Genomic DNA, 14,278 nt, shown 5'->3' with positions numbered 1-14,278 from the left:
ATGCCTACTGACACATCCAGCAGACACACAGCAACATTAACATTTATTTGAACTCCAAGTCCAATATTTACTCTACATTTAGCTCTGCTTTGGTCTCTACCAACTCCTGAGAAAAATCTCTCTCTTTAGCGGCTAGTCTCTTACTGGGTCTGTCTGCTGTTTGCTGCTAAATGTATCTTCCTGCTGCAGCTGGAAACCAGTTTGATAAGAGTGCACAGACTGAACATTAACATTAAAGTTGTGGGTCATAAAAAACAAAACAATTGGCTGAAAGAGACAAAAAGCCTTGTAGAGCTGCAAAGATGACTGTTAATTCTGTGTTGTAATGACATTACACCGTTCCATTTGTTTCTATGTAAACAGTTCAAACGGTCTAATCTGTAGTGCTATTTAACAATCTGGATTGTTTCAGTGTGAGTTGCTGGGTGTTGAAGATATCAGCTGTAGAGATGTCTGCCTTCTCACTATTATATATCTGCGAGCTTGTCATGCTCAAAGTGTCGAAAGATGTTCTAATGTTTTTGTTTTTTTGTGCTTTGACACCACAAGCCGAGTACCATCTAGTTTAGTTTCATTTATTAGGATCCCCATTAGCCCCTGCTTTGCAGCAGCTATTCCTCTTGAGGTCCACAACAACTTTACATTTGTGACAGAGCACAAAAATGACTCACATAAAACACTTAACAAAATTACAGGACTAGACTAAAACACTGACACAGCTCCTGGTAATCCAATAATTAAGATACACACTTTTTCATGATTTCATTTGGTAAGTAACCACCAGTTTGGGGCTAAATTGTGTTCTGATAACCTGGGGATGCTTCATTATTGTAATATAAGTATTTACATAATCCTAATTTGTATGTTTCCATACAGAATGCATTAAAACGTAATAGTTCCAAGGAAAAACAATATTTTTACCATGTATGAGGTTCATTACAGTGTATGAATCAAATTCCATTTATACAAAAAGCTACATAGAAGTTGGTTATGGTTAATACTGCTGAGTCTATGAGAATAGTTGTATTGTCTTTGGCTTTGGTTCTGAAAGAAACATTGTCAAGTTTAAGAAAATAGCTGTGAAAAGATGCAACTAAACTGCATTTTGTCTCTTTGATGCCACAGTCCTAAATTGTCAACTGCCTTTTTTGATTTGTTGTCAGTCTCAAGTGGGCAGATCTTGCAATCTATGAGTGCCCTGAGGGGAGACGTCAAGGGGGGAGTCCTTGAGTAGAGACTTGGTCAAACAAAGGGTGGACTGGGGTGGACAGAGTAGCCCTTAAATGCAGGTCTAAAGGCATGCCTTAAAACAACATGAGCAACTTAACTGCCAATACATGACAACAAATTCATTCACTGGTTTTCCATACCAGCTTATTCTGATGCAAGAGTGTGGCGGGGGTGGGGGCACTGAAGCATATCACAGCTGACACTGGGTTAGAGGCAGGGTATGACCTAAGCAGGTTGCCAGAATATCACAGGACTGACACATAAGCCCCTTTTACACTGCCACCTCGCCGTTCGGTATAAAAGGTACAATTGCAGATTGGGGGTGACATGTTACATGTCGTGCCATTCCTGCCTCTTCAGCATGTTGGCTACCGCATGCTGTCTAAAATCACACACTGGAGTGGCATGATGTCACTGTTGTTCGGTTCTATAGTCTGTTGTTTGGACTATAGAGACAGACAAACATTCACACCAATAGACAGTTATTCTGACCTGCATGTCTTTGGACTGTGGGGGGAAGCCAGAGAACCTGGGTAAAGCCCACACTGACACATGGAGAACATGCAAACTCTGCACAGAACAGCCCCAGGCAGCTGGCAGGTTTGAAGCAGAACCCTCTTGCTGTGAGTTGAAAGTGCTAGCCACTGCACCACTGTGCTGCAAATCACAACAAATGTAGTTTCTAACATATTACTGCTCAATTTACCACACCTTACGCCTCTCTCTTGTGTTGTATTTCACTATATTTGGAGGTGTTTCTGTTATGGCAGCACTGACTGCACATCAGTATTTTCTGCCCATAATCAGACTATAGCTAGATTCTGTTGAGCTCAGCTTGCATTGTCTTCATACATTAGTAACACCTCTGGCTGCTCATGGCTGGCTGCTGATGTGTGTAACCAGACTTGTATGCCACTTGAATTTCCTTACACGTACTAACAATAAAGTTCTCTCTCTAAAATCTGACCTTGTTTTCTGTTGAGTGTCTGTCACCCTAATTAGATAGGAAATGGTCAGTAGCTTCAGCTATAATGCATCAATGTGTTAACAATGTAGTGGCTAAACCAATTAACAATGCTGACCTTCCGTGACCTTCTTTGGTCAGACATGCTCCTTAAAGTGGAAGCAGACAATTTTGTACTGTAAATTGAGCCTACCTTTTCTTAGAAGGCCATACCTGAGAGCAGACAGAATTACATAGTGAAAGTGAGGCTTATAGGGAACAATGTAAATGCTAGTAGTGTTATTATTCTATAGCCTCTAGGTCTTGAACAGGGGGTCTACGACCCTAGGAGGTCCTTGGAGTTTACTGCAGGGGGGCCATAAAATTATTGTTTGGTAAGTTCATTTAAGTTCATTTATGTTTTAATTAAAACTTAAATGAACTTACCATAAAATTATTGTTTGGTAAGTTCATTTAAGTTTTAATTGGAGACCCATCACGTACACTGGGCATGTGTGTGCCGATGTAAACAGGAAGGAGATTATCTACTCTAGTTTTGGTTGCTTTATTACAGAAAATACTATAGAGATGCCAAAAACTAAGACCAGATATTTTTTTACTTGGGCCGACAACTAGGTGGAATTGTTACTGAAAGTAACATGGGTATAAGTCAAGGCGGTGGTAAAAATGATTGGGCATTGCTGCAATGCAAAATCAAAACACATTATTGGGGATGTAGTCCAAGTGGTGTTCGGACTGTCAAACAGCTTTGAAACCTTCTCCTTCCACACATTTCCGACATTGTATGGGAGCATGCCCATGCTCGTTTGAAGCATACTCAACTCTTAAGGCCCAGACACACCAAACATACTCAAGAGAACTGGTGGCAATAAATGCCCCCTGCTGAGCTGCCTGACGTCACCATGGGCTCTAGTTTCCCGGCGCAGCACAGGGTGGCGCAGGGTGGCGAACCCCGCGCAGAGCTAGTTTCGAGCAGCACAACCTGAGGCGCGCTCAGTTTGGTAGTTTGGCAGACTGAGGTGCGCTGAGATGGGTGTGGCGGCGCAGCAGAGGGAGGTGTCGACAGATCCAGCTTGGTGCAGTGACAGTTTCGTGCCAAAAGGCTTCGCCGAAGGTGCGCTAAAAGCTCGCCAGCTGAAACCAGGTCTACTGTCAGCGCAGGCCGAGCGCAGCCGGTGTAAGCCAAAGTTTGGCTGACCGGCGGACAGTGCGCACACGTCACCAAAACCTCACAGGCAGGTTTCCAGAATATCAGGCACATTAACAATGCAATAAATACCCAAAAAAACACTATTCAATACAACTATCTGCAATCAGCACATAAATGTATCTCTATATCGACTGTCCCGTCACATCTGATGTCAGATCAAAGGGGATTGGCACCGTTTGGCACGTTTGGCACGCGTAATGGAAACCCAACCTGATTTGATTAACACAGCTGCAAACTAATGAGTTCACATCTCTCTCAGCCAACCACAAACAGCCACAGCATCAGATAGGGAGTATATATTCAGCATCTGTCATCTTAGAAAAGTCAAAAGAAAAGAAACAGAGTGAGACTGCGAGAGAGAAAGAGAGAGCGCGCGCACACGAGAGAAACGCAACATTGATTTACGATTGTGGTGACCTCCTCCCAGGCTACCTTTGCATCATCAGCCCATGGAGGTCTGCTCGCAGTTACGTATATTCGGACACTGCGAGCTTGGACCTCCTGGACCAAAACATCGGTTTCCTCCTGGGAGAAGTTTGGCCGTCTGACGCTGCTGCTCTCTTCTGCCATGGCGAATTGAGTAAACTCTCATTACGCCTTCACGCGGCGCATTTAAGGGCGAGGAGAGGGGCTCATTTGATTGGTGTGATGTGTGTAAAACCCACTCCACGCCTTCTCTCCTCCCTCTTTCCGACTTGTGCAGGTAGGAGGGAAGGAGGTGGGAAAGAGGAGTAGCTGCTTGCCCGGTCTGCCAAACTAGAGCCCCATGTCTCAGCCAAAAAGTTGCCCATGAACACACCACAAAGACTACAACCAACGGCCTTCCAACATGTATGTTCTGCACCTGTGTGAAAGGAAATACCTCTCTATACTAGCAGATGGCTTTTAGTCAGCATTCACAAAGGAAAAGCGGAAGACCATCTTGATGCTAGGTAGCCAGTTAGCACATTAACAACACAATTCAATGTTGAAAGAACGGAACATATTTACCATGTGCCAGTGAACAGCAACACAGACCATCAGGAAATGTTTCTGCTAAAGACCTCAATGGATACAATCTTCCCAGGTAGCCAAAATGACCTGGCACTGCATTGGCCCGAACTCAGCATGCCGGAAGAAATAAGTTGGGCCACGACTTGGCTAAGACTCAGCCTGAATGATGCCCCAGAATCCGGCCAAATCAGCTGGCCCAATCCCAGCCGCCTACACTGCCACCACTGGGCCATTATCAAAAATGACCTGGCCCATTATCAGCCATAACTCGGCACACCGAAAGAAATAAGTCTGGCCACATTCAGTTGCCCAACTGAATGAAATAAAAAATAAATTAGCCCAACTGGGTTACCTCATATAATTAGTTTGCTTCGACCTCTCCCTCTTGACTTTAGCTGTGTGTTGACTTTCCTCACTTTCATTTCTCTAGAGCAGTGATTTCATTCACCAACAGGTTCCACTGTCAACGATTCAACATGCTAAAATCATCAAAAATAAAGCCAACTAGCACCAACAAGCAGCAACGCTGCCTGACACACCGCACCCACTAGGGCAACAGACACTCACCGATGGCCAAACATTGACTGACCATTGGCTTGGTGTGTCAGGGCCCTTAAAGCACCTAATTCTAAGTTCTCTGCTATTTTAAATGTTAAACCATTAAGTCAAGCTACAGTTATCTGAAATGTTAATATGTAAAAGTATTACCAAACATGTGTCAAAAGCTTGCTTTTTTCAGCTGTAATGGAAGCATTCTTGTGACTACAACACTAGTTCCATACAGAAATATGATGGTGGTGAAGTTCCTCTCAAACACAAACCATGTCCAGATGTGACTACTTTTATCACACAGACTCCATCAGTCCTATCATCTAGACATAAACAAGCACGTTTACAGTCTTTCTGACATAATGACTGTATCATGGCACTCTCTGGATTGTCAGATGGTATCACTTGCTAGCAGTGGAATTTCCCCTTTACTGGCTCTAATACTGTTTTCCCACCTTGCGAGCCCTCATCACAGAGGCAGCTTATGCAGGGGTAACTCCATCCCCATGACTGAGTTAGAACAACAATAGCTATCTCATAAAAAAGGAGGCACTTCCCCTCAAATATTTGGCCATTTGGAGGCTCAAAGACAAGACAATAAATGAGACTGAGAAGGTCGTGACAGGGGACAAGCAGAGTCATTTGCATTTTATAGGCTCTCTGATAAGCGTGTGCATACCAAGCTCAGTCTGTGGAAAACTAGGGTGAGTCATGAAAAAGAAAGCTTTTAGATGTATGTAAAACAAAGCTCCAGTGTCAATTGTTTATCTTTATCCAAACCAGCTCTTAGTCACTCTTTCCTTCTCCCAAACAGGGTGGGGGTAGAGCAGGAATATGGAGCTGAGAGGTACCACGCAGCAGAATGTTATGGAGATTCAATTGTGAACAAACTAGGAAACTCTGCTCCCATTTTCTTCTTAACTCTTCCTCTTTGGCCCCTGTCTCTGAGCTATGATTAACAAAGCATCTGCTGGGGGAGGAGGGACAGGCTATTAGTTTGACAACCCTGCTGTTAACATATTTCCACAGAGCCATAACAGACTGTAAAGGCCAACCAGCCCTTACTGAGGGCTTTCAGCATGTTTTACTCGTCTGTCTCCATGAACATATATGTTTCAGTTTCAACAGATGAATAAGTCAACACAAAGTCACAAAATGTGATCCTTCTCTTTTTTCTACATTACTTAAGTCCAGTTTTGTTCCTCTTGCTGCTCTGCTGAAAGCTTTTGTAAAGTTCTTTTAAATCACACACATATCCTTTATTTCATATATGCTGAGAATTTAAGATAAGTGATTAAGGGATCCCCAGTTTTGCTATGGCCACATGTGAAACTCCAGTGGGTGTGATAATAAAATCATGGAGTAAATAATAACAGCCCACTCCTGGTGATGGCTGCTGTCCTTTTAACTTATTATTTAAGTAAAGAATATAGACTACAAAGCAAAATGCCAAATACTTAAGCCTGGTATACAGTATTTTACTTTATAGCCTCTTATGGGATGACTGGTGTGTAATTATACATTTATTCACTGGTTAATTGCAATTGATTAATTAATTGATTCCACATATAAAGTAAGTGATTAAATGTACTTTTAAATTATTATATTAAAAAGACTATTTGCAAAAAAAAGCTACAAAATGGTCATTAAATGTGTGAGTTTCAAGGGCCCTCCACCTATTTAGGATTGCACTCCCAACTCCTAATGACATTCTCTGAGGCACAATAGATAACGATAAAAATAAATGCTGCACTGTTTTATTTTACACATTCTTGTCAAAACCTTGTGCCTACATTACCAAAAATGCAACGTCACTGCACTTCACTGAGTTTTGTTGGAAATTTAGTTTAGCTAGAAGTGGCTAATGTAGCCTGGTGTCTCTTGCACCCCCAGATTTTTTCATTTTCAAAAATTTAGTCTTCAGACCATATACTGTATAAAATAATGGACATAGGCAGTGTGATGTCACCCTGTGGTTTGTGGACTCCTATTTTGAACCCTTAAGTTTGGCATTTTTGGGTTTTTTTTTTTTAGCCAAAAGTGACCATATTTGGACAAGAGAGTGGAGATAACCTGACACTAGCTGCTAGCTTGGTTAGTATGGTGCATTTACAGGTATAGTTAACTGTGATAATGCTAATGCTAATGCAACTAGAGAAAAACAGTCTTAAAACCATTTAACAAAATGTAGGTGAGACCGGGAATGGTTGTAACATAGCTGGAACACTTTAATTTCACAGTTGTTTTAGAAGAGGTTTGATACATGAACTATAGTGTGTTTACATCCTGCGCGGAGGGATACACCAGTGAGCAACAGCTGCAGCTGGCTCTGGGACAGGTACGCTAGGTCACTCGGTAAAAGCAAACAAAGACATGACACGGACGATATTACTCACTCGACTGAAAGCTGTCCATCAGCTCCTGCAGGCCTGGGCATTTTTTCCAGTTTAACTTAGTGATTGCTGCAAAGTTTTCACTCCTTGTGATGCACTCTCTGGGGCGGTTTTCCTCCTGATGATATATCTCTAGCCTCCCCAACGATGGTAGCACTCAATCCCATTCTGTGCAGCAAAATGATTCCACCTCCGTAGGAATATGTTAGCTAGCCCCGCAGCTACACCACCAGTACTCCCCTGACCTCCGTCTCCCCTCGGCCCGTTGCTGCTCCGCCACTCCGGAGGATTCAGCCTCTCTTCTCGCCCGTTCAGCATCCAACACCTGGGAGTTCCTCATCTGTATGCTCCGGCTCAAACAGGTATGGCTCTGGATCTGTGTCTGCTACAAGAAACTCCTCAAAATCGTGTTCCAAGTCGTCCATTGCAGCTACTATTGTCTGGAGATATAGCTAGGCTAAATAAATAGCTGAGTTTTGTGTACAGGCTATGTCTGTGCCTGTGCCTGCTCACTGGTGTATCCCTCCGCGGATCACAGTGCCGGATGTAGTGACCCCAATGCTAACTGCTGAGACCCAGCCACTGGACGTACAGACACAAAAACGATATTGATCATGTTGTCTCAATATGAAAATGATAGCGAAAGGGCATAACTCCCAAATCGTCGGAGTATTCTTTTAACATTTGGCTTGGGAACCAGATCCGCCGCCATGATGAATCAGCTTTTTTTTTTTTTTTTTGTGCGGTGATGACCTCTTCACCGCGGTAGGCATCACGTGACCGCGGTACTGCGGTGATGCGGTTGTTGTCACAGCCCTAGTGCTAATATTTTGGTTGTTAGCTGTAAGGTAAGCTTGTTAGTGGCTACAAGAGTCTTGGTTAGTTATAACAACATGTGAAAAAATACAGCCTACCCCATGGAACATTTTGACAAACTTGGCTCATACACACAAATGCACACACACACACACACACACACACACTCACACACATACACACAGATGCAGTTGCTACTGACAAACATAAAACATACATAGACCAACAAGCAGGCAAACAAGAGTAAGAGTGCAAGACGCGCAAACACACAACAGACAAACAAAGACACTCACACACAAGTGCAAGGCAAACAAGCACAAACAAACACAGACACACACACAGACACACACACACACACACACACCAGTTATGTTTTTAAAGTCATTTAAGTGTTGAGTTAAAATTTTTAACTCTTAAGTTTTTGTCATAGTGCTTATTTCATAACATTACATTTCACCCCAGGCTATTTTAAAAACTAACCCAGATTATCGGGTGAATTGTAACATTCCATTCCTTGTGTCTGAGACTTAACAGAGATGAAGAGATAACAGCTATACCATTTAATAGCAGACACATGTAACTAGTTCGTATCACATTTCTAATGCACTGGCTTAAAATAGCTCCAAGATAGACAGAAATGTCAAAGAAATGTTACAACCATCCCCAGTCTCCTCTACTTATCAGTCTTTTCATACAACCAAACACAGAAACAGGCCCCCATGAAGTGGCTTTGAAGCTAATTATCGTAGTGGCCAAACAGTGGTACTACAATTTCTGGGGTTTGTCACATGATGCCACTGGGACCAAAAAGACAATTCCCATAGACTTAAATTGGGAAAGAGATGTGTGTAAATTTGTGGAGATTTTTTTTTTTTTTGGAGCATCACAACTCTCATGAAATGGCTTGTTTTAATATTAAGATTTGAGCCATTCTTACAAATACTACTAGTAGGCTGTAAAAAAAAAAAAAAAGCAATAACCAGGAAATGACTGAGTAAAGATTCTCCAACAACTTCTGAATCTATAGTAATAGTTAAAGAATTTTTTTGTTACGGAACAACTGACATTTTTTCTGAGACATGCGTCTGAAAAAGCGAAAAATATTGGGAAAACACTGACATTTTATTTGACCTTGAAGTGACCTTTTATTTATATGTTTATTCTATTTGGTGATTTTGTTTCATTCTCTTCAGTATTAAGAAATACAGTATGACTATAGCTTTCTACCTCTTTAAAAACATCCTGGTTTTCCATGAATCAGAGTCAGGGATCATAGGACCTTTGTGATCTTTAAGGACATTCCTGGACATAAAAGACCCATTACTTGTGTAATAACACACGTAATGTAACCTTGCGTCTTTTCATTTTCTGATTTACATGATGTTAAGCATTTCACCTTCACCTATGATGTCCTTGGCTGTTGTCCTTGGTTTTGTCTGCTTTTATCTTTTTGTGTAGAAAATAAGAAAAATAAAGTAAAAAAAAAGTCAAGAAAAAAAAAGATGTGAGCCATTTGGTCTGATAACATTTAGAAAGTCTAAAAAAGCTGCAAGATTAAATCATTGTATCCCCATTCAAGTTAGCGGAGAACTAAACCAGAAGTTAGCTGCTCAGCTGGCAGAAGTTCGCCACTCTGCTGTGCTCAGCCATGTTCAGTGGCTTTAAGTATCTTGTGTGCTTGCTCTATGGGCCCCACAGTGCAAAAGGCCTGGGTACTTTCATACTGCGGAAATTGAGCACTTTAGGCTTCATGTGCCACTGAATAGCTTTCATAAGAATGAAGGGTGGTCCTCTTCCAACTCTGTATCTAGGTCTCTCAGTACATCCATGTGTAGAACAAGACTTTTTTAGGCAACCAAAACATTACAGTTAACTTTTATGAACTGAAAACACTGAAACAGCGACAGCTACGGCCACAGCTACACCTGTACTCTGCCATGGTTACTCGACCTAAACAATAACATTGTAGAGATAGCGACCTGTTAATGGATGGCACCCATATGTCACTCAAAGCAGCCACACCCTTAATTATACATATCTTTAAGACTTAATAAAATGGAAATGGATGAGTTATAAAAATAAATTCACTCCCCGTACAGTTGTCATGAATGTTGAAATTAGCTATAAAGACTAAAGTAAAGTTCAGCATTTTACCATGGAGGTCTGTGTTGACTTCATTTTTCAGCCCCAAAGGGTTGCTGCTTGCTTCAGACCCAACTGACACTGTAAAGTGACATCACTTGAGGACATTTATCACACAGCTCCCTCTGGAAACACTGAGTTTTATACAACATTTTCACATATACAGTAATAGTCCCCTACAACTGTAGAAACACTTCGATGTGTAAAATTGATGAAGTTCCCCTTGAATCTTCATTCATTCATTCATTCATCTTCTAACTGCTTCATCCTCTTGAGGGTCGCAGGGGGGCTGAAGCCTATCCCAGCTGACATCGGGCGAGAGGCAGGGTACACCCTGGACAGGTCGCCAGACTATCGCAGGGCTGACACACAGAGACAAACAACCATTCACGCTCACATTCACACCTACGGACAATTTAGAGTTATCAATTAACCTAGTCCCCAATCTGCATGTCTTTGGACTGTGGGAGGAAGCCAGAGTGCCCGGAGAGAATCCACGCTGACACGGGGAGAACATGCAAACTCCACACAGAAGGGCTCCCACGCCCGGGATCGAACCGGCAACCCTCTTGCTGTGAGGCGACAGTGCTAACCACCATACCACCATGCCGCCCTCCCCTTGAATCATTCTACTTAATTTTTTGTCTCAAAATGATGAATCTTTGCGGGACTTTTTAAATGCCTTTAACATTGGTGGGCTTTACTGCAATTATCACTTGTAGGTCAAAGTGTGAATGAACAGTGTTAAGATAAAAACTTTTTATCTCCATTTTTGGTGATCAGCATGGTTTCACTTTTCACTATTAGGCCGACCATGCAGTTGGCTTTCTTTAGCCCTTTTCAGATAGGAATTGTGCAAATTTGCAAGAAAGTCCAATTAGTCTTTTTTCAGTATTGGCAGTATAAAAACAAAATCGGGGAGTGGAGCCCGCCTGCCTACTTTTGGTTATACAGAATGCGCCTTTTTCGGGGCAATGGGAGCGTGAGCAAGTAACAAATCGTGTGACGTAAACAGTGACGTGGGAGGGAAGCCGTGGCTAGTCAGTCCTTAGTGATTCTCTCATAAGTCGGCCCGTTCTTCACCGTCCCCGTCATCTGACAGTTAATGGCCTCTTTGTTTGCGAGGACAAGGAGGGTGCGCAATTCCTCATCTCCCCAGTTGCTCATCTTTACAGTGTCTGTCAGGTTTGCGTTTCCCTCTTGCTACTAGCTGCTCGCTAATTCCTGCTATCAGCTGTTTCCTGTTTATCCACCGCCAGAAGTCTTCAACAGCCCCTCCCGTTGTGGAGGGCCGCCTCGGTCTTTTTAAACTAAAAGGGTTCCGCCAATATGACTACCCAAAGAGGCGGAAAATTGGGCACCTCGGATAAACTCACCAATCCTGCTATGTGTGTCTAAACATTCGCAGCTTGCCAGCAAAACGGCCCAACATTCGCGGAAAATCTGGTCAGTGTAAAAGGGGCTTTTGTTTCCTAAAAGGTAGGCTACACATCATGGAGATAAAATGGTTTTCAGCTGACATCAGCAATTTGCTTTAATCCTAAATTATCTAGGATCCAGGACAAATTATCCAGAATTACATATGTTTGGAAGTAACCCTGTTTCTATTAACTGAGTTAAGGAGGAATGTGAGAGGGATCCAGAATCAAATATAACCTCCAGAAATACAAAAAAGACCCTCTGAAGACAGTTACACAGGTAGAGAAGTATGCACCATAAAACATGAGAACACATCCTGGGACACTTTAACAGGATAATTATGAACAGACTCAACAACACTGCCTGTGGCTCCAAATATCTTCTAATCCAAAGAGGTGATGTCCAGGCACATGGTTGGAATTCAGCAAGATTAAAAACATCCACAACCTCTTTCTCTTCACTGAGACACAGATAGAAACAACTTTGTGTTTTCTACAGGAAACTATTCTTGATTAATAACTGTTTTGACAAAATGTCTTAATAAGACGCAAAATGCCTGGCTGCTTCACACGTTCTTCAGCTAACCCTTGACCTCTGAGTGTGTGTAGAAGGGTTGGAATAGGTGGGGCTCTCCCTCTCTTAACAGACTACACAATTTATGTAACACAGTGCAAGAGGTGATCCAGCCAACTTCCTAACCAAACAACTGATAAGACCTTCTCACACACAGATCCCAACACACTGAAGGGAGTGTGATCTATGATGGGTGTTTTGTCTGGTGCAGACTCAATCTGCCTGCCCTGCTATTAAAATTCAGCTAGACTAATTTGCAAAGACATGTTCAACATCCCCACATAGTCCCCACACTCCATAAATTCACCCCATTTGCCACAATGAACTTTTTTAGTCATTAGGGACACTGGTGGAAAATCCACTCCATGCAGGAAGTAACAAATTTACCTCCCATTTAGAAGTTCCTCCCCAAACAGCCTGGAGTGATAACTCCATCCAGAGAGAACCAGTGACGGCTGTACTGCCTCATCATCCCCACCCCCACCACTGAGTAAAGGCCATTATATCCAAAAGAAGTACTGACTGGAGACCCCCAGTCTGATCCTGACAGGAACTTTTCACTGCTTTTGGACTCTCTCAATGCCTCCTTTTAAATATTCACTTAATTTACCTTCAGAGTGGGATCACCTAAATTCTGATCCTCTAGGCACCACTGGTAAGGGCTTTAGGGAGTGACCAAAAGAATGCAATCACAGATTCGTGCAGCTTAAATGAGTTTGCTCCATACACTGGCTGGGCTCAGGCATAAGGCGATTTTATACTTATGCATCAGCTCTATGAAGAACCTATGCACATGGCTGATGCCGTTGCGAGCAATTATAGCTTTGTGGTGGTGTGTCTGTGTCACTCTACAGTTATACATCCGAAACACTGGTTGGCAGTGGGGTTCTTGTGAAGCGCTGTAAAATTTATTTCGATTTTCTCTACTCATATGAAGCCAGGGACAACAGCGACATTTAACAAAGGTATGTTACAAAATTCTGCTCCATATTAACTCACAAGGTTCACTGACAAAACTGCTGTCTTTTACTTAACAAGTTTTCCAGATAAATACAACATTCTAACATTATTAGCACAAGTCTAATTTTACCTTGTATTAATTAGCCTAGCGACTTGTGGAGATTTCTTCTTTGCATGTGAAGCCAGGATAAATCACACACAAGGCTTAAAATGTTATTTTGTGGGGGCTTTATTGCCTTCACAATTTACTGTTTCGTATCAGCAAAATCAAAGTAACTAAAAGCTTCCCTTCCACTGAGGGAAATGGTTTTCAGCTTAAAAAAATAGACAGGAGGTCTGCGTTGCCATGTGTAGTTTCTGGGGAGGAGCATGTCAGGCTACTGCGTTGGTACATCCTCGATTCAATCCAAAAGTAGAAATCTCACGTTAGGCTACATTCATATTAATATAATGTTCGCACACGTAACCTCCATCCATACTAAGTGAAAATGCCAGTCGCATAACAATTTAGGGTAGGCTGACCAAACGTCCTCTTTTGCCCGGACATGTCCACTTTTCACGTCCTGTCCGGGGCGTCCGGGGGGTTTTTATAAACTGATGATAATGTCCAGTTTTCCGTGTGTGTGTGTGTGTGTGTGTTAGAGTGCAGCATAGGCCGCATATTTCTATTTGTCCGAACCTGAACCAAGGCCCGACAGTATTTAATGACCAAAGCACTGAGTTTGTGTCACACAGTTGTTAACGGTTACAGGCTATTTAACAGGCCGGGCGTGCTCAGTGGAGAGGGAGACCTCCATGTGTGAGACGGGAGCGGGAGGCAGGAGGTCCGACGCTTCCAGTGAGAGGAGAGGGAGAAATAAAACAAAATAAGATAAAATAGGAAAAACCTGTCTCCCTCTTTTATTTTATTTTCAGCGTTATTTTCAGAAACAAACAGCCATTGTGTGTCTGTGTGTGTTATGTTCAGGTGTTGTCACGTAAATAACAGTGCCCAAGCAATAAACTGGACAGACAATAGGATTTTATTTA

The 14,278-nt window shown here is 42.4% G+C and overlaps 1 protein-coding gene across 3 annotated transcripts in view; it reads right to left on the bottom strand.

Annotated features, from left to right (window-relative positions):
• ror2 (receptor tyrosine kinase-like orphan receptor 2) overlaps window positions 1-14,278 on the bottom strand; it is a 92,366-nt gene that overhangs the window by 52,905 nt on the left and 25,183 nt on the right. The window contains exon 1 of one of the 3 annotated variants that reach the window (XM_078162032.1): window positions 7,343-8,274. The exons of the other annotated variants lie outside the window; for them this stretch is intronic. Coding sequence (XP_078018158.1) covers window positions 7,343-7,361 — 19 coding nt within the window. The 5' untranslated portion in view covers window positions 7,362-8,274. Of the gene's footprint in view, window positions 1-7,342; window positions 8,275-14,278 lie in introns of those variants that run through there. 3 annotated transcript variants of the gene reach the window in all.

The sequence above is a fragment of the Epinephelus lanceolatus genome, chromosome 19 (genome assembly GCF_041903045.1).
Source record: "Epinephelus lanceolatus isolate andai-2023 chromosome 19, ASM4190304v1, whole genome shotgun sequence".
NCBI lineage: Eukaryota > Metazoa > Chordata > Actinopteri > Perciformes > Serranidae > Epinephelus > Epinephelus lanceolatus.
The sequence above is the reverse complement of the archived record's forward strand: the minus strand, read 5'-3'. Positions and strand labels throughout refer to the sequence as shown.